The sequence below is a fragment of the Podarcis melisellensis genome (assembly GCF_964234715.1).
Source record: "Podarcis melisellensis genome assembly, chromosome: 2".
NCBI lineage: Eukaryota > Metazoa > Chordata > Lepidosauria > Squamata > Lacertidae > Podarcis > Podarcis melisellensis.
In genome coordinates, this window is record NC_138529.1 from 20421156 (window position 1) to 20441093 (window position 19938).

Below are 19938 nucleotides of genomic sequence, written 5' to 3' on the forward strand. Positions count from 1 at the left end.
GAATCCATGGAGCCATGCCTGCAAGCAGACAGCTTCGAAAGGGGGGGGGGTCACTTGCCAAGGAACAACCAGGAAGTCTGTGTTAGGCTCCCAATCATTCCTTTGCATCTCTCCCTGTCCACATCTGATGTTAGTTATTTAGTTATTTTGATTGATTGATTGATTGATTGATTGATTGATTGAATTTATGTACTGCCCTATACCCGGGGGGGAGGGACGCAGGTGGCGCTGTGGGTTAAAGCCTCAGCGCCTAGGACTTGCCGATCGAAAGGTCGGCAGTTCGAATCCCTGCGGCGGGGTGCGCTCCCGCTGCTCGGTCTCAGCGCCTGCTAACCTAGCAGTTCGAAAGCACCTCCGGGTGCAAGTAGATAAATAGGGACCGCTTACCAGCGGGAAGGTAAACGGCGTTTCCGTGTGCAGCTCTGGCTCGCCAGAGCAGCGATGTCACGCTGGCCACGTGACCCGGAAGTGTCTCCGGACAGCGCTGGCCCCTGGCCTCTTAAGTGAGATGGGCGCACAACCCCAGAGTCTGTCAAGACTGGCCCATACGGGCAGGGGTACCTTTACCTTTACCTTTATACCCGGGGGGGCGGGGTCTCAGGGCGGTTCACAGAATAAAATCAAGATAATAAAACCACAAAATGCCTAATAAAAACAAAACGATAACCCAATAGCCCCACCCCCCCAAAAAAACCCACCACATTTTAAAAGGGCATGTAAATCAGATCAACCCAAGGCCTGCTTGGAAAGGAACATTTTTGCCTGGCGCCTAAAGGTGTGTAATGAAGGCACCAGGCGGACATCCCCAGGGAGAGCATTCCACAGACGGGGGGCCACTGCAAAGAAGGCCTGTTCTCGTGTTGCCACCCTCTGGACCTCACATGGGTGAGGCACACAAAGGAGGGCCTCAGAAGATGATCTCAGGGTCTAGGTAGGTTCATATGGAAAGAGGCGGGCCTAGAGGTATTGTGGTCCTGAGCCGTTTATGGCTTTATAGGTCAAAACCGGCACTTTGAATTGGGCCCGGAAACCCACTGGTAGCCAGTGCAGTCGGACCAGGATTGGTTTAATATGCTCAAACCGTCTTGCTCTGACAGAGCGTCTCCACCCCCATCATTCCACCCGGACACTGAGGGCCTTCTGGCGGTTCCCTCACTGTGAGAAGCCAAGTTACAGGGAACCAGGCAGAAGGCCTTCTCGGTAGTGGCGCCCGCCCTGTGGAACACCCTCCCATCAGATGTCAAAGAGAACAACAACTACCAGACTTTTAGAAGACATCTGAAGGCAGCCCTCTTTAGGGAAGCTTTTAATGTTTGACAGTATTTTAATATTTTGTTGGAAGCTGCCCAGAGTGGCTGGGGAAGCCCAGCCAGATGGGCGGGGTATAAATAAATTATTATTATTACTATTATTATTATTATTTATTATTATTATTAATAATAATAATTACTGCTCCGGTGAGCATCCTGGCCACTGAATTCTGCACCGGCTGAAGTTTCACCAGCTGTCACCAGGTGTTGGGCAGGTGGGACAAATGGCCTTGTCTGCGAGCTGGAGGCTCCCCATTCCAGCACTGCCCCAGGTGGCCTGTTTTATTTGCCCGAACCGCACACTGACTGCCTTTCTTTCTGCAGACCTATGGGAATACTACCTTCCCTACCTCTACTCGTGCATCTCCCTGTTTGGTGTGCTGCTGCTCTTGTGTAAGTCGTTTGGGGGTTTTTTTAATTCATCATTATTATTGCTACTATTCGGATCCTGCTGGGAGGAAGGAGAACTCAGGGCCAGGAGCGCAGATCTGATCCGGACATTAGAGAGGGGTCCTAAATGCCTGGGGTTGAATTGCCAGCTCCACAGGGTCTGTTGGATAAACAATGTATTCTGAGCTTTGTTTGCATTTTTTAGAAAGGGGGGGGGTGTAGGTGATGTTTTGTAAGGAGAGGGAAGATAGCTGCTTTACCACTGCGCTTTCTTTGCTGCATGCAGAAGATCCCAGGTTGAATACCCAAAATCTCCAGGTAGGACTGGGTGAGCACCTGTCTGAAACCCTAGAGCCATCCCCATGCTCTATACCTGTCCTGTATAATACAGGATTGTCCCGTATTTCAGTGTAAAATGGCACATCTTGTATTGATACAGTTTTGTCCTGTATTTCAGTACTTTAATTCTTTTTATACTTTTCAAATTGATATGTTTCATTAGTTTTACAATCAGTTTAACATTTCAAAATTTGACTTCCTTCCCCTTCTTTCTGCGGTTCCTTGAATTTATTTTTTAATACCTTCTGCATATCCAAGTTCATTTAACCTCATTTAATTATCTACTGTAAATATATACTGCAGGTTATTACAATAACCCTGCTAATGTTTTTATCTGTTTACAATTTATTTGTAAATAGTCAATAAACCATTTCCATTCTTTTATTTATAAAAAGTTTGTTACCTTGATTTCGTATTCTTCCCGTAAGTTTCTGCATATTCCATAAGTTTTTGTATCCATTCTTCCTTTACTTGGACTTCTGCTTCTTTCCGCTTTCTTGCTGATGTTGAAGCATACATAAATAAATTTCTATACAATTTAGGTAGTTCTGTCCTTATAATTCCCAACAGAAAAGCTACTGGGGTTTTTTAAAATAAAAGTTATTTTGAACATCCTTTTCAATTCATTATATATCATATCTCTCTCTCTCTCTCTCTCTCTCTCTCTCTCTCTCTCTCTCTCTCTGCCAAGTTAGCCCCCCCCCCGCAAATGTATATGTTTGAAAAAGGGTGTGTAAAAGGTCATATATTTAAGCTCTGGGTAGTCAAGCGCAGACACGTCTACAAATTCATGTGTATGTGTGTGTTCACATGTGTGTGTGACAAATTGTAATGGATTGCTTTGAAGTCATTTCAGCACCAGATTTTTTTTGGGGGGGGAATCACCCCCTAGCTGCCCCGGCCCACCCTGTCCTGTATTTTGTCAGAACATAGGTGGCAATTCTTGACCCAGGCTACCTTTGTTTTTTGCATGTGTATCTCTCTGCATATGAAACAGAGGGATAGAAATGCTTGCCGAATAGCTTTGTGGCGGAAGTAGGAAGTGACTATTTTCCCTTGAGCAAAATTCTTGCTCTCTGGCTTTGGGTGTTGTCCTGATTGGGGAAAAACAGTGCTGTTTTTTTTTTTAAAGAAGAAAAAAATGTTGATTACTCACCATGAAGTTGTTACAGTCAGGGCCACACTTTTAACATTCGGGGCACTGAGTACCCTTGAGTACCTGCAGCAGCAGCAACAACAACAACAAAGCACTGGGAGAATCTATATTCCAAAGAGGGTTTTATAATCTCCCTTGGCTTTCTGTCGGAGGGTGTGCCTTGCAGCTCATAGAGTGTTTTTGAAGCTTCCTGGAGCTTGTTCTTTGTTGGTTCCAAACAAAACAAAACAAAGAACCTAATAAATGTTAGACAGAGATTTTGTTGCACTGCGGAATGAGGCAACTTTTAAGTACAGGTTTTTTGAGGTCAGCTGGATCCCCAGAGTTGCAACAGTTTCCAAGAGATGTTCTGTGTGGGTCTGACCCTGTGGAGGCCTGTTTTCCCCCCCTTTGAGCCTTGCCAGTCCTTGAGCTTGGAGAATGGTGCCACCTCCTGGCAGGAGGAGCCATGATGGAATTACATGCTGGTGCTGCTGTTTACAACTCTTTTTCTTCTCTTTCTCTCCCTCCACAGTGTGCACCCCCTTTGGCCTGTCACGGATGTTCACCGTCACAGGGACACTGCTGGTGAAGCCCAGGGTAAGAGCAGGAGAGGCTTTTTGGACTTGCCAAGCCTAATAGAAGGGATGCGGTTGGTGTTGTGGTCTAAACCACTGAGCCTCTTAGGCTTGCCCATCAGAAGGTCGCGGTTCGAATCCCCGCAAGGGGTGAGCTCCCATTGCTCTGTCCCAGTTTCTGCCAACCTAGCAGTTTGAAAGCATGCCGGTGCAAGTAGATAAATAGGTACCACTGCGGTGGGAAGGTAAATGGCGTTTCTGTGCGCTCTGGTTTCCATCACAGTGTTCTGTTGCACCAGAAGCGGTTTAGTCATGCTGGCTACATGACCCAGAAAGCTGTCTGTGGACAAACACTGGCTCCCTCAGCCTGAAAGCGAGATGAACGCTGCAACCCCATAGTCGCCTTTGACTGGACTTAACCATCCAGGGTTCCTTTACCTTTTACCTTTATCTTTTAGTATAACAGAGAAGAGGGGAATGATCAACAAAGCAACCTGGTTGCTTGTCAGCAAATGTATTTAGTTGGGAGTGGGAAACAGAATGAGCAGCAGCAGCATAGACGACACTGTTTAGATCAGGGATTGGGGAGTCTTGGGTCCAGAGTTTGAAAGCTGCTCTCCAGACCCTCCTTCTGAGCCTTAGGGAGCTCTGTGCAGGCCATGACCCTCACAGACCCTGCTTGCCCCCTCCTCAGGTGCTTTTACCTGCCTAGAACGTGTCCTTAACACCTCTGCCTAGCCTGGGTGGCAGGTGTGTGTGTGTGTGTGCGCGCGCGCGCCTCGGCCCAGTATACCTGAAGGAGCGTCTCCACCCCCATCGCTCACTGAGGTCCAGCTCTGAGGGCCTTCTGGTGGTTCCCTCACTGTGAGAAGTGAGGTTACAGGGAACCAGGCAGAGGGCCTGGTAGTGGTAGTGGCACCTGCCCTGTGGAACGCCCTCCCAGCAGATGTCAAGGCAATAAACAACTACCTGACTTTTAGAAGACATCTGTTTAGGGAAGTTTTTAATGTCTGATGTTTTATCGTGTTTTGAGTATTCTGTTGGGAGCCACCCAGAGTGGCTGGAGAAACCCAGCCAGATGGGCGGGGTATAAATTAAAACTATTAAATTGTTATTATGTGTGTGTGTGTAAATCAGATTTTTTTGCATGGCTAGAACCATGCAAAACCAGCTCTGTAAAGAGTAAGCCCCATGTCTTTCATCCAGCGGGTGGGGTTGTTTGCCTCGTTTCTCTCACGTACGTTTTCCTCTTTCTCTGTAGCTGCTGGAGGATTTAGACGAGCAACTGAACTGTACAGGATTTGAGGAAGCTGCCATTTCGCGTAAGATCCACTCTGGTAAGTGTCCAGCCAAGATGGTACAAAGCTGGCCCGGAAATGGCTGATTTGGCACCTGATTTGGTTAATGCCCTGAAAGTAAGGCTGCTAGATGTGGGTATGGTGGCTGATAGAGGTGGTTCTTTCTCTGAGTATTGGTGTAGATATTATCTAAATATATATATACATATTTAATTGTCTTTGCATTGCACAGGGAAAACCTCCTGCTGGCTCAACTTGGATATGGAAGTGCTGAGGCAACAATACCTAGCGATTCACGCACACAGGATAACGCTGGGTAAGAGCAAAGCAGGGCAAAGGCAGGAGCTCTGTATCTTAAATATGCCCCATGTATCTAATTTATCACTGCACAGTTGTGGGATATGGGCTCAAGCATCCTTAGATTGTTGTCCGCATTATTAAACTTACCACCATGATTCCTATCACCCAGTCTCTGTATGTAGTTTGCAGTTTAAAAAAAACAAATCCCGTTTTCCACCAAGAAAGAATGGAGTGGTGGCTGGATTGATTATGCAGATCAAGCAAATCCACGTTAGCATACCTTTAAAGCTACCCATCCCAGGCCGAATAGGGACACAGTGGCGCTGTGGGTTAAACCACAGAGCCTAGGACTTGCCGATCAGAAGGTTGGCAGTTTGAATCCCCCCAACGGGGTGAGCTCCCGTTGCTTGGTACCTGCTCCTGCCAACCTAGCAGTTCGAAAGCACGTCAAAGTGCAAGTAGATAAATAGGTACCACTCCAGCGGGAAGGTAAACGGCATTTCTGTGCATTGCTCTGGTTCGCCAGAAGCAGCTTAGTCATGCTGGCCACATGACCCAGAAGCTGTACGCCGGCTCCCTTGGCCAATAGAGCGATATGAGCACCGCAACCCCAGAGTTCTCCACGACTGGACCTAATGGCCAGGGGTCCCAGCCCTAGGATGTTCTGCATTTAATTACCTGTATGATGCGGGTCAGAGAATTTGGCTGCGGCAATGTCTAGTTATCAACTCCCTATTTTGTGTTTTGTTTTCACAGAAACACGCCGCAAAGCCTCTGCTTGGCAAAGGAACTTGGGATACCCACTGGCCATGCTTTCTTTGCTATCTCTAACGGTAAATGTCGGGTCTGAAATTGGGGTTGGCAAGCCTGGGTTTTTGTTTTTGCTTTTTAAAAAGCCTTTAAATGCCAGCATCATAGCCAATCGCTATCTCTTGAGGCAGAAAAAATGAATGTCAGAAAGCAGCAGCCTTCACTTTGCGATCTCTGTTTGCTGCCAAGCAGCCCCTTGCGTGTTGCAGAGGATTCTGGGAACGCATTCAACAACAGTCTGCCATTTTGGAGTGGCCTGAAGGGCCAAGCCAACAAAATGGCGATTGCCTGACGCAGCGTGATTGGTGCCGCAGCCCAAGTGGTGGCTGGGCAAAGGCCCCCACCTGCTTTGCACCTCTCCAGGGAAGGAAATTGTGTCCCACCGGGCTGCCCTGTGCCGCCAAGGTGCTCTGATCGCCCCAGGTCCATGGTAGCCAGGCCCCTGCAGAGGTTACATTTGCCCTGGGCCTCAGAGGGCTAAGCTTGCCAGGGGGCGCTGCTACAGGCCTGTCGGACTTACACTGTTTCAGTTTATAACTTTAACAAGACTCCCAGCCCCGGGCCTCAGTCTCCACACAGGCCTGGCCAGGCCTACTCCCAGTCTTCTCCCCTCTCTTCTTGGAGAGTTTATCTGGGGTGGGAATTTCTGTGCCATCCCACTCGGTCTCTGCAGCTCTGAGGATGGGAAGAAGGCCTGTAGCTCGACAGGCAGTGGTGGCTCCCTCATGTCTGTGAGCGAAAGGGCTGAACTTGTTCCCTAACGGCTTGGCAATGGGTGGAGTGGAGTCTGTGTCTGTCAGCAAAGCCTATTACTATAGGGAGTCAAGTTTTCCGTTTACTGATTCTGCAGGCAAATACGTGTATGTCCCAGCAAGGATACTGTCCTTTCCCTGTACTTTTGGTGGCTTCCTCGTATTTATGGGAAGACAATATGCGTTAAAAGATGCGTGAAAGGGAGCACCAGGGCATTTCTGTCTGTTGTGCTGTCCTTTTTTAAAGGCCCAAACCAGGGCTGCCTACCAGTTCTGAAGGCTAGGCTCTGGCTTCCCTCTTGGAGGCAGTCTGCCTCTGAATACCTACTGCTGGAAGCTGCAGGAGGGAAGAGTGCTGCTGCGCTCAGGTCCTACTTGCAGGCTCCCTGTTTGTATTTGGTTGGCCAATTTGAGAGCAGGATGCTGGACTAGTTGGGCCACTGCTCCATCAGGCCCTTCTTAGGTTCTTATGCTGGTGCTATATTGATAGAGACGCAGGTGGTGCTGTGGTCTAAACCACTGAGCCTCTTGGGCTTGCCAATTAGAAGGACAGGGGTTCGAATCCCCATGACGAAGTGAGCTCCCGTTGCTCTGCCCCAGCTCCTGCCAACCTAGCATTTTGAAAGCACACCAGTGCAAGTAGATAAATAGGTACCACTGCGGCGGGAAAGTAAACTGTGTTCCATTGCATCATCGTGTTCTGCTGCACCAGAAGCGGTTTAGTCATGCTGGCCACATGACCCAGGAAGCTGTCTGTGGACAAACACCGGTTCCCTCAGCCTGAAAGTTGCCTTTGGCTGGACTTTACCATCCAGGCATTGTTTACCTTTACTTTATATTGATATCTTCCCCCTTCCTGCTATCTTTTCCAGGGCATCTCTGTTCTGGTTGTCTGTTTTCATGTCTTGGAGCTGCTGTTGGATGATGCAGCCATGCCTCGAGGGATCCAGGTGAGAGAATGACCCTTTTGCCAGAGTCTCCTAAGCCATTATTTGTACTGGAGCGTTCTCCAGCCGCTTCATGGCTCAGGCTTCTTGTCTCACCCTGTTGAGTTGCTTAATTTCTCTGAGCTACTATTTCACTTGCAAGACATAGATTAAATCCAAAGGTTCAAGAGGCTTAGCCATTGCAATGCCTACCTTGCATGCGTCTACACCAGTGTTCGAAACGCCCGTTGTTCCAGGCGCATTTTGCAACAGGGAATTTCATGAGCACAAGCAGTTTCTGAGCTCTGGGCACAGTACTGCGCCTGCGATTTCAGATTAAAACTGCAGAGTGGAAGGAAAGGAGGACCTTTTTCTGCCTCCCCACTTCCAGCTACTCTCTGAAGACTGGAGAAGAGACCCTCTTAAGGATATTAGGGGGGTGGGCAGGGGAAGGACCAGACCATGTGAAAAATGAACATAATATTTTAGCTGCAGTTCATTCATTTTCAGCTTTGTATTCTTGTTATAAAAAAGTGGACCCAGACATTCCTTTGTTGCACCCATAACCTCGGCTTAAGGTGCCATTTAGCTCCTAGCTTTCGTATCTCACTTTCTAACACTGGTCTAGACTGATGGGTACACTGCACCAAGATAAGTCTAACGTGCAGAAAGCATATTGCTTTATTCAGCTCCTCCCTCCCCAAAGGAACCTAATCACACATTTCTCCTTTTGTCTCTCCCTTCCCAGGATGCACCATTGGGAAAAGTTTCTTTCTCTGTCTTTGGCTCTTTTGGGGCAGCCATGCAAGTGATCCTCATATTGTATCCTTTGCAGTTTGTCTGTTTTGGAATTTCCCTTCTGCACCATGACTTTGCGATACGAAGATTGCCAGGCAGGTTCCACTGCCAAAAAAGCAGCCAAAATGTGTGACTCTCTCCTAAGGTTAACATCTGCCCTGCCCTGTCCTGCTCCTTCTTCGTCATGCAGCACTACCTTACCTACCTGCTGTGATTGTCAAACTCTGGCAGGGCAAGACCTTCCTTGCCCTGAAGACTCATTGCTTGAACATCATGGTAGCATTTCTGTTCTGAGCCTTACTTCTGTGGAAAGGGGGGAAGCGAAAGGTTTGCTTTAAAGAAGTTTCTCTGTGCATGATTTGTGTGTGCGCACACATGCTTCTCTTTGGCAGTCCTGCTTCCCAGCCTGTCCTTGGTGATGACAATTTCTCCATCGTTCTTCCTTAACCCTTTGCTGTATTAGCTACCTAATGATTTCCTCCGTGGTGGGATTCTACAGCTCCCCACTGTTTACCAAACTGCTGCCTGAGCAACATGACACAGCCATGACCAAGGTACTGTCTATCTCTGGTTGTTTTGTTTTGTTTTAATCAATTCCACTGTCGCTGCTGACATCCCTGGCCCAACCCATTGGCTGAGCTGCTCGGCTGGAAAAAAGCAGAAATACAAAAACCGTTATATCTCAGCTGCTGGGAGAGGGGGCGGTCATTTACAGCATGTTAATAATGGGAGCTCCTGATCTCAAAGCAGGAGTGGAGCCAGGAAATGTCAAAGAAATTGGGAGTCAGAGAGGCTGCTAGCGAGTAGGACTTGGTGGGGTTTTTTAATGGTTCGTTCTCTGCCTTTATTTTGTTAAAAAATTATTTTCACAAAGTAATGATTATAAATAAATAAGAATAAAAATGTGCACCCCACCACCGAAACCATTCCATTGTAACTACCCAACCTCCCAAAAATTCAACACCTCTTGCGATGGTTTGACCCCTTTCCATTTTAACAGTACTAATTCTACAAACACCCTCAAAATCATATTCCCTGCATATTCCCTGTCTTACCTTAATGGCACATGTTAATTTATCATTAATAGCTATATCCCACGCTTCTTTATACCATTCTTCCATTTTATATTCTGCTTGCCCCTTCCACTTCCTAGCTATCGTAATTTGTGCATCTGTCAATCAATTTGTGAGCAAGTCCTTCATAGCCTGCAAACCTCCCACCCCATCGTAAATTGATAATAACGCTACCTCTGGACTTTTGGTCAGCTTTCACCCAGTGATTCCTGCTGTCTCCTTAAACACCCTTTGCCAGGAAAATGGTACATATTTACACCCCCACCACATGTGAACATAATTTCCTGTTTCCTGGCATCCCCTCCAGCATAACACCGAATATTCCTTGTTTATTTGATTTAATCTGACTGCGAGTAGGACTTGCAAACTGCAGAGAGGCAGTGGGGGGCTGAGTGAGTTATAGCTTGCACCCGTAAGAGCTAAGGCACAGAGCCTCCTCTTTGAGGGGTGGGGAATAATTGTGGCTATGATGCTACCGCCTTGCTAGTCTGCAGTCAAAAGTCATATGGGTTTCTATGTCATTGGAATGGATGCTGGGAGCTCAGGATTGTCCACTCTGATTGGCAGACGGCTCTCCAGGGTTCCAGGAGATGCCATGATTTGAACCTGGGAACTTCTCTCTGCATCTCTGTCTCTGAGCTATGTTTATTCCAAGATGCTTTTCCTTGCAGATAATCGGGAACTGTGTCTCGTTGTTGGTGTTGAGCTCTGCCCTCCCAGTTTTGTCTCGGACTTTGGGTGAGTTTTGCCTACTTCACTCTGTCCTCCTCATCTTTTTCAGAGTGCATCAGTAAAATTCAGACTCACTGTTGAAAAACTCCCGTGCAGGCAGGGCTGTGTGTTTTCAAAACAAATACACCCAGCTCAAGCAAACCCCCCTCTTTTTTGAGTTTGATAGTAATATGGGCTACACATACAGTGGTACCTTGGTTCTCAAACTTAATCCATTCCGGAAATCCGTTCCAAAACCAAAGCGTTCCAAAACCAAGGTGCACTTTCCCATACAAAGTAATGCAAAATGAATTAATCCGTTCCAGACTTTTAAAAACAACCCCTAAAACAGCAATCTAACGTGAATTTTACTATTTAACGAGACCATTGTTCCATAAAATGAAAGCGATAAACCATGTACTACAGTCACAGTCAATCAACCAATCAGTAGCTGAAATGAGTTCCACACAGTCACAAAAAGGAAACGGAAAAGCCGCAAAAAACAAAGAACGCAAAATAAATAGCAAAAACAGACCTCAGCGTAACACTCAAAATGGAAGTGTGGCACTCAAATTGGAAGCGGAACACTTACTTCTGGGTTTGCAGTGTTTGGGTTCCAAGGTGTTTGAGAACCAGGGTACCATTGTATTTGTGTATTCATTTCCTTTATTTGCACTATTTTGCTTCCATTGATCCTCTGGGTGGAGGCAAAAAGTTATTAGGGTGTGGAAGGCCTGTCCCTTCCAAAGTTTATGCAGCTTCAAAGAGGGTAGTGTACCTCCCCTCATGTTTATTTGAAGAATCATTATTGACTAGAACAGTGTTTCCTTTTGGACCCAGAAGAGGGCAGAACAGGGCACGCTTATACTCAATCTACTGACGTGTGCAAGGGCCAGGAATGGAAACCCCGTGCAAAATGGTCGCCTTCTGTATAATGTTCAGAAAACTCTTCCAAGGAGCATAAACAGTAGATAGTACAATGAACCACCGATCTTAAAAATATTGCAGATGACCTTGAAGATTCAAATGTGTGCTGCATGGCCAGCATTATTATTATTATTATTATTATTATTATTATTATTATTATTATTATTATCATTTCTTTCTCTCCATCTCAGGAATCACGAGGTTTGACCTGCTTGGCGACTTTGGGAGGTTTAACTGGCTAGGAAACTTCTACATTGTCTTTCTCTACAACATGCTCTTTGCTGGCCTCACGACTCTTTGCCTAGTGAAAAAATTCACCTGGGCTGTGCAAGCTGAACTCATCAGGGCATTTGGTAAGTGCTGGTGTTTCCCCCCCCTTCAAGCTCTCCTCTTTCTATTTGTTACAGCGATATTGGGAAAGAGAACTGTTAAGTAGTCCGATCAGCAACAAAGGGACCACCATGTCCTGGGTAGAAGGGAAAGAGCATAAGATGTGGTCCCATTAGGGCTGCGCCTTCCTTCTGTGGAGGTTGACTATGACCTAGTTTACATGTCATGCTAAGCTAAACCATGGCTTGGTGCAAATGCATGGGCTTGAGAAGAGCCACTTGCTCTTCTCCAGTCATACTGCTTTGCTGTGCTTTGGCTTGGCTTAGCACATCATCTGAACCCAGCTTGGTAAATTCAGCTCTCTCCAAGCTAACCATGAGCTGGAACCAAGGTTTTCCCCTGTGGTTTATCTGGGGCAGCTAAACTACCAGCCGTGGTTTGGACAAGATGCTAGGCCGTAATTTGGCTTACTTGATTCACGAACCAGGCCAAAGTGTGGTGGGCCCTGGGGGTTTCTTGGAGCTTTCTGAATCTACCTAGGGTTGTCGGTTCACAGCCCGGAAAACTTTTCTGTGTATGGAACAACCGTTCTGCATGTGAGTTCATTTCCTGTCTGGGCTGGCTCGCTGTGCGTGTTCATTTTATTTACTATTCTTAATCAGCCCCTTTCCAGCCACACGCTTGGAAAGGCTTGCAACAAATACAGTGGTACCTTAGAGAGCCAGTGTGGTGTAGTGGTTAAGAGCAGTAGTCACGTAATCTGGTGAACCAGGTTCGATTCCCCGCTCCTCCACATGCAGCTGCTGGGTGACCTTGGGCCAGTCACACTTCTCTGAAGTCTCTCAGCCCCACTCACCTCACAGAGTGTTTGTTGTGGGGGAGGAAGGGAACGGAGAATGTTAGCCGCTTTCAGACTCGTGAAGGGCGAGTGAAAGGCGGGATATCAAATCCAAACTCTTCTTGGTTCTCCAACTTAATCCGTTCCGGAAGTCCGTTTCAAAACCAAGGCGTGCTTTCCCATGGAAAGTAATGCAAAACATTCTTTTTGTTTTCTTTTATGTGAATGAGGTCATGGTGATAAAAATATGTAAAATTCCATAGAAATTGTTTTTTTTTTAAAAGGAAAGTAATGCAAAACAGATTAATCCGTTCCAGACTTTTAAAAACAACCCCTAAAACAGCAATTTAACATGAATTTTGCTATCTAACAATACCATGGATCCATAAAATGAAAGCAATAATCAATGTACTGTAGTATAAAATAAAGAAGACAGTATTGTAGATGATAAAAAAATAAATTCTTACTTGCACTGATGATAGCCATTGTTTGGATGGGGGGGGCTTTTATCCATTTCTGCAGTCACACAATCAATCAAACAGTAGCTGAAATGGGTTCCACACAGTACAAAAACAAATGAACTGAAAAAGCCTCCAAAACAAAATTGCAAAATAAATAGCAAAAACAAAAGCGGCAAACTTAATCCGTTCTGGAAGTCCGTTTGACTTCCATAATGTTAAAAAACCAAGGCGCAGCTTCTGATTGGTGCAGGCTCACCAGAAACAATAACCGACAGCTGCATCGGATGTTCAGCTTCCGAAAAACGTTTGAAAACTGGAACACTTACTTCCGGGTTTTTGGTGTTTGGGAACCAAGGCGTTTGAGAACCAAAGTACCAATGTAATAAAATTGCAACGATGGAACAACTTGTTCAGTTGGTTATCCTGCCTGGGTATTGGGATGAGAGACTGCAGGTTTTGGCCTTTAATCTCGTTCTCCTCTCTTTCTCTCCAGGCCTCCACAAACTGCCTCTACCTGTGACTCGATCCCGCCAGCCATGCAAGCTCAGCTAGGATCAGTGTTGGTGCCTGAACCAAGCCTGGCAAGGCCGCCCACCTTGCCCGTGAGCCACAGCCGGGACATCCTTACCTTGACGTCGTGATTGTTGCTTGTCTTCTGAGCCATCGGACTGCAGCAGACGAGGGTGGGGCAGACAGCTGCCTTTGCCCTGCCTTCATTTTGACCAATGACTTGTCGGAAAGGAGGGAAGGTGGCGTTTTCAGCCTCCCCTCCCTGTTTCCCAGAAGCCCGAGGAGGGCGATAGACTCGAACCACTCTTGCGACCTCGCTGTCTGCTCTGAGGTCCCCGTTCCTATCAGCTGAGGGAACATCTCAGTCGTTCACACTGTGACTTCAGAACTGGGGCGGTGTGAAGAGGTTGTGGAGAAAGAGGCCTTGGACTGTCTTAGAGAGAGATTGATGTAGAATTGGCCCCGGGGCATTGTTAGGGAGCGACGCGGGAGAGACAGGCTGCGGGGGGAGGGGGGGAGTCCCTTGCCCCCGCAGGGGTGCTGCAGATACCTGCTCTAGCTCCCTCTCTTCCTTGTTTACATTTGACATTGTCTTAAACCTCATGCCCATGTTGGCCTCTCACTAGACTGTAGGGCTGAAAACCTTTCCAGTTAGGAATTCTGAGCCAGTTCTGTGTAGTAGATCGAACTCCGTTCCATTGTTTACATACCTCACTCAAGTGCAATATAAGCTGGCGCTATTGAGCCATTTATCCATGGCTTTCTGTTCAGCAGCCATCTCTGTGAGAGACTATTTTATGTGTGTGTGTGTGTTTGCGTGCGCTTTGTGTTCTTTAAAATTTGCCCCGCAACATGTAAGCTTCCCTTGTCCCTAACGCTGGGTGTCGTCTCAAAGTAATGGTGGACACATCTAATCAGTTTCCACTCCGTTTCCCCCCAAAATGGAAACTGTGTAAGGGGAAGCAGGCCACAGAGAGTGCCCTTGCCCAGCAAGAAGGGATAACTTGCCACAGTGGCCACCCTTCCAACTCTTGGACCGTTGAGAGGCGGTTGCAGAGTTTGACATTTTCTGAAATTAAGAACAGACCTCAAGAACACGGATGCAGCTCTTTTCTTGCCCTGTGGCCCCCATGCCTTGCTTCATGCAATCAAATCCCCTTCAAGGGCAAACTGCACAGCCTGTATAACTTGCTTTGCTCTCCATACTCTCTCAGTGTTTCCCAAACTTGGGTCTCCAGTTGTTTTTTGGACTATGGCTCCCATCATCCCTAGCTAGCAGGACCAGTGGTCAAGGATTATGGGAACTGTAGTCCGAATCAGCTGGAGACCCAAGTTTGAGAAACGCTGCTTTAGATCAGGGGGAGCCATTGTGGTGTCGTTCAGGTGCCGCCCAACTATGTCCCTGGCAGGGGCTGATGGGAGTTGGAGTTCAAGAACAGCTGGAGAATGGACACCACATTGACTATTTCTTCTCTAGATACTCCCAGCTTGTAGGAAGAACTCCTGTTATTTGGGTGGGTGGCTTGGAAGGTGAATCTGTTCAATATGGAGGTGTATTTTTAAAAATCTGGGGAATGGCAGAAGCATGTTAGAGCACGGTTAATGTGGAAGAATGGTGCAGTGGCAAACAGCCCCCTGACCCCTCTACTATGAGTGCATCATTTGGGCATCTCTTAGTGTTTGGATGCCAGATTGTGTTCTCCAGTTTGTCAGGACTCTGTACCCAGTGCTGGATAGGAATTATATGAGGAAGTTGAATCCCGTATTTTAATTCTCTATTAAGGTGGAAGCTCTGTCTATAACCCAGTTTGAGCCTAAAGGGCAGGAAGCAGAGAGGTATCAAATTTACCAGCCCAGATGTGAGCGGCCATTTTACAGTTGTGTCTTTTGAGTTTTATGGTAGGAGTTGCTGTGTGTGTGTGTGTGTGTGTGTGTCTTTTTTCCTCCCTGTCTTTGTGGCACCTTTGTTTTTGCAGTGTGTATCTATGTGTGCCAGGCAAGACCACAACTGCCTTTGCCCCATGTTTGCAGAAAATGCAGGAGTTTGCTTTGAGGCATGTGAGTGCCCCTTGCGGGCAGTTTTGAAGAAGGACAGACTGCTGCGCTCTTGTTATTGTGGCAACCATAATCTCCATAAATTTCACAGCCGGAGCTGAACATAGGAGGCCGCACACAAAAGTCCTGCATTCTTGCCACAGATCAGACTTTGATTGGGAGGGGAAGGGTTGTGTGAGAATGAATTATTTTGTTGCAGGAAGATATTGTGGCATTGCAGGCCCCGCTTCAGAGGGGCCCAACCGAAATGGAGACTTGTGACCCCTGCCTGCCTTTGTTGCTTCATGTAGTGACTGTCTGATCTCAGTACTATACTGTCCATGGGGCCCGTATCCATGACTGTCTGATCTCAGTACTATACTGTCCATGGGGCCCGTATCCATGTAAGCAATAAATTGCCTAGTCCTCTTTTATCTCCCCTCTTCTCTCTGGATCCTTATTTTGTGTTGTGGGAGGCTCTGAAAAAAAAGGGTGGTTTCTGTCCTGACACGGTAGAGAGAAAACTTTCCAGCTAGCTGTGTCTCCTGTTTATGTTACTCAATGAATGTTTCATGGAGAGAGCCTCAGATTACCTTTCTGAGCCTCTGTGATCCTGTTCATTTGAATATTGGGTCATTATTTAATGGGGAAGTGAGGCATTTGCCATGCAAATGAGCACCCTGGATTTTGTGGTTTGTCATACCGCAAATGAGTTAAAGCAAGGACTGTTTTGAGTCACACACAACAGCCAATCCAGATTATATAAGGCAGGGTGATTTTTCTGCGTCTTTATAGCTAAGTAGCTAGCTACTCCCATTGCAAATTAGTATTTAAAACAACAACAACACCTTAAAAGAGAGCAAACATATTACCTATACCTATCACTATGGTTCTGTACTGGAGTTAAAAGTCTTGTCTTGCTGTAAACTGGCATGGAGAAATTGTTGGATGTCAGCTCCCATCATCCCTGACAATAGACTTGATTGACAATTGTCAATCAGCTTGAGGCTGATGGGAGTTGTTGTCCAACAACATCAGGAGGCCTCCACACTGACTACACCTGCCTCTGTATTTCAGCTGGTGGGTTGAGACCAACACACTGCTCCTGCCCCATTTTCTTTTTGTCTAAAGGGGCTGGGCTTTGACTGGGAGCACCCCAGTGCAAAAGGGGAGAATGGCTCTGTTATATCTCATAGGGTGGGGTCATCTTGCCTACACATGTGTGGCTGGTGTGGGAGCCCTGATCTTTTTGGTACTAGCTCATTTTGGACGGGTGAGAAACATGGCCTCGCCCCCTTATGTTACACAATTCCCATCATCCCTGACTGTCGGCCATCTTGACTTTGGCTGATGGGAGGTAGGAGTCCAACAGAGGACTTATGGGACTGCATTTTATGTCTCCCTGTTCTAAGAGAAAAGAAGAAAGAGAAATGCTTTCGCAAGTCCTCTCTTTAAACTGGGCCCCATGGTGCAGGCTGGGATTAAAGGTGGGTTTAAGGTTCCAGAAAACTGCTCCCTTTCTCTTATGGGTTATTCCAGAGTCCCTACAGAGTCCTTAAGTGCGTTCCTTATTGGTAGAAGAAAAATAACAGGCCAACCAGAGTATATTGAGAAGCAAAGCGGCTAGTAAGCCTGATCTTTATTAAAGGAACTGGTGCAACAGGGTCCCCACTCGCCACACGCAGGAGGGATGAGAACCCACAACAGTGGTGCACAAGCCCCTATAAAGACATTTGAAATTGCCCACCCTGTAGCCTAAGACCATCACCCCTAAAACATCATAGATACATCACAGAAGGAGGTGGTCTCCAGCAGAAATTTGAGAGTGTTGCTTCTCTCCTGTCTGCTAGGATACCTAATAATGCTTTACTTGTTTGCATTTTCTGGGTAGCTGGGCCATTCCTTGGAGATGGTAAATACTTTAGTTTCTGAATCTCTTACACATCTTGATAGTTCGCTCAGCTTAACAGATAACTGGCCAGACTGCATTTGCAGGGAGGTGTAAGTCCCTACAGTCCAAAGACAATTGGAAAGGTTTTCCGATTTCCTTTCTCCTTGCAGAGAAATATTTGAGGTCAATTTGGGAAAGTCAAAATGGCTTCAGGATTGCTCTCCTGTACTATTTCAGACATGTGGTTTATATACATGATCACTGCAGATGGTGACAGCAGCCACGAAATTAAGAGACGCCTGCTTCTTGGGAGGAAAGCAATGACAAACCTAGACAGCATCTAAAAAAGTAGAGACATCACCTTGCCAACAAAGGTCCATATAGTTAAAGCTATGGTTTTCCCAGTAGTGATGTATGGAAGTGAGAGCTGGACCATAAAGAAGGCTGATCGCCGAAGAATTGATGCTTTTGAATTATGGTGCTGGAGGAGACTCTTGAGAGTCCCATGGACTGCAAGAAGATCAAACCGATCCATTCTGAAGGAAATCAGCCCTGAGTGCTCACTGGAAGGACAGATCCTGAAGCTGAGGCTCCAATACTTTGGTCACCTCATGAGAAGAGAAGACTCCTTGGAAAAGACCCTGATGTTGGGAAAGATGGAGGGCACAAGGAGAAGGGGACGACAGAGGACGAGATGGTTGGATAGTGTCTTCGAAGCTACAAACATGAGTCTAACCAAACTGCGGGAGGCAGTGGAAGACAGAAGTGCCTGGCGTGCTCTGGTCCATGGAGTCACGAAGAGTCGGACACGACTAAACGACTAAACAACAACAACAACAACATGTGTTTGCCTTGTACGTTTATGAACATTTATTTTATATTTGAGACCTTAGAATTCTTATAACAGGAGGTTGCACAATTGCTCATGTATACTGAGCCTGAAATGAAGCTTATTAAGTATGTTTGACCTCCATATTTTGCGGCAAGCCCCCTGCACCACAGCTACTTGGTTGGCATGACCTGTGCACAGCACAGAGAGGGGTGTTCCTAAGGCTACGGTTTACCTGCACAGACCGTGAAGGTTTTTGTGAGAAGTTAAGGAGCTGACTTTGTAGAGGAAATAATTAAAGCAACCGACCACTGGCTACTCTTGATCATAGCTGTCAACCTTCCCTTTTTTTTGCGGGAAATTCCCTTATTCCAGCGCTGCTTCCCGCTGCTATCCCGGATTGTTAGATATCCCGTAGACTGTCCCCGGGACAGGTGAGGCTGCTGATTCCTTATTTTCACGGCTGCTGATCCCTTATTTTCAAATCTGAAAGTTGACAGCTATGCTCTTGATTGGAACAGGTGATGATCGCTGCCTGACACATTGCTTTTCTGCCACCCTCAATGTGACACTGTGTCATGCATCACGTTAGTGCCAAAAGGGAGCAGCAATTCTTCTGTGCATCCTTATGTGAATTCACTGCACTCCCTGGACGGTTAAGTCAAGTCAAAGGCAACTATAGAGTTGCGGCGCTCATCTCGCTTTCAGGCTGAGCGAGCCGGCATTCACCCACAGACAGCATATAGCCAGCATGACTAAACCACTTCTGGAGCAACAGGACACCGTGACGGAAACCAGAGTGCACGGAAGCGACATTTACCTTCCTGCCACAGTGGTACCTATTTATCTACTTGCGCTGGTGTGCTTTCGAACCGCTAGGTCGGCAGGAGCTGGTACAGAGCAACAGGAGATCACCCCGTCACGGGGATTTGAACCACCGACCTTCTGATCAGTAAGCCCAAGAGGCTCAGCGGTTTAGACCACAGCGCCACCTGTGTCCCTGTACCTCTCCTGCAATGCCACATTATTATCCTTAAAGGTGGGGCCTGGGTTATGCTTCACACACGCCTGGGTAAACTTGTGGTGTTTTGTGTTTGTTTTGGCTCTTAGCCATACAGTACTGGAGAAGGTGTCCCCCCCTTTTAATGTTTTCTGGTTGCCTGCCCACTGTTGCAGGAGAAAATAATAATCACAATCCAACTCTTCATAAGAAGCGCAGTTTTTTCGAAGGGGGAAAACTAGTTCTCGTCCTTTATGCTTAGCTGGAAGGTAAGCGGAAAGGCAGGCCTTGGTTGGATTTGGGCGGGGGGGGGGGTGTGAGAGAGCCTTTTGCTCTGCCATCACATCAGCTCCACCCGACGTGGTGGGCGCATGCAATAGAAGTGTGGGGCTGGCAAGGCGAAAGGGGTCTCAGGAAGGCAGGAAGATGGGCATTTTGCCTGCAGAGAATGAACGGGTTTTGCATTTTGACCTTGTTTGGTTTGTTTCCATGTATGCGGGCATGCAGGAAACCGACTTGAGAGGGCAGGAAGTGAAGCCATGACTACCCCAGATTGCTCTTGGCTGTGTACACTGACCCAGTGACCTAGACCTGCTCCCCGCCAGCCTTTCTCTTGTGAGGGAGGAAATGTGGTTCTTGGAAAGTCGGTTGAGAGACTTGGCGTGAGGGGGCAGGACAGAAAACTGGTTGAAAATAAG

The 19938-nt window shown here is 47.0% G+C and overlaps 1 protein-coding gene across 1 annotated transcript in view; it reads left to right on the forward strand.

The window, feature by feature from the left end:
* Nucleotides 1-14261, forward strand: part of LMBR1L (limb development membrane protein 1 like) — a 48810-nt gene extending 34549 nt beyond the window's left edge. Inside the window, exons 7-17 of the mRNA XM_081898682.1 lie at nt 1635-1703; nt 3710-3774; nt 5014-5089; nt 5283-5366; nt 6107-6183; nt 7785-7862; nt 8587-8660; nt 9100-9190; nt 10381-10447; nt 11539-11700; nt 13470-14261. Coding sequence (XP_081754808.1) covers nt 1635-1703; nt 3710-3774; nt 5014-5089; nt 5283-5366; nt 6107-6183; nt 7785-7862; nt 8587-8660; nt 9100-9190; nt 10381-10447; nt 11539-11700; nt 13470-13528 — 902 coding nt within the window. The 3' untranslated portion in view covers nt 13529-14261. The remainder of the gene's footprint in view (nt 1-1634; nt 1704-3709; nt 3775-5013; nt 5090-5282; nt 5367-6106; nt 6184-7784; nt 7863-8586; nt 8661-9099; nt 9191-10380; nt 10448-11538; nt 11701-13469) is intronic.
* Nucleotides 14262-19938: the final 5677 nt, after the last annotated feature.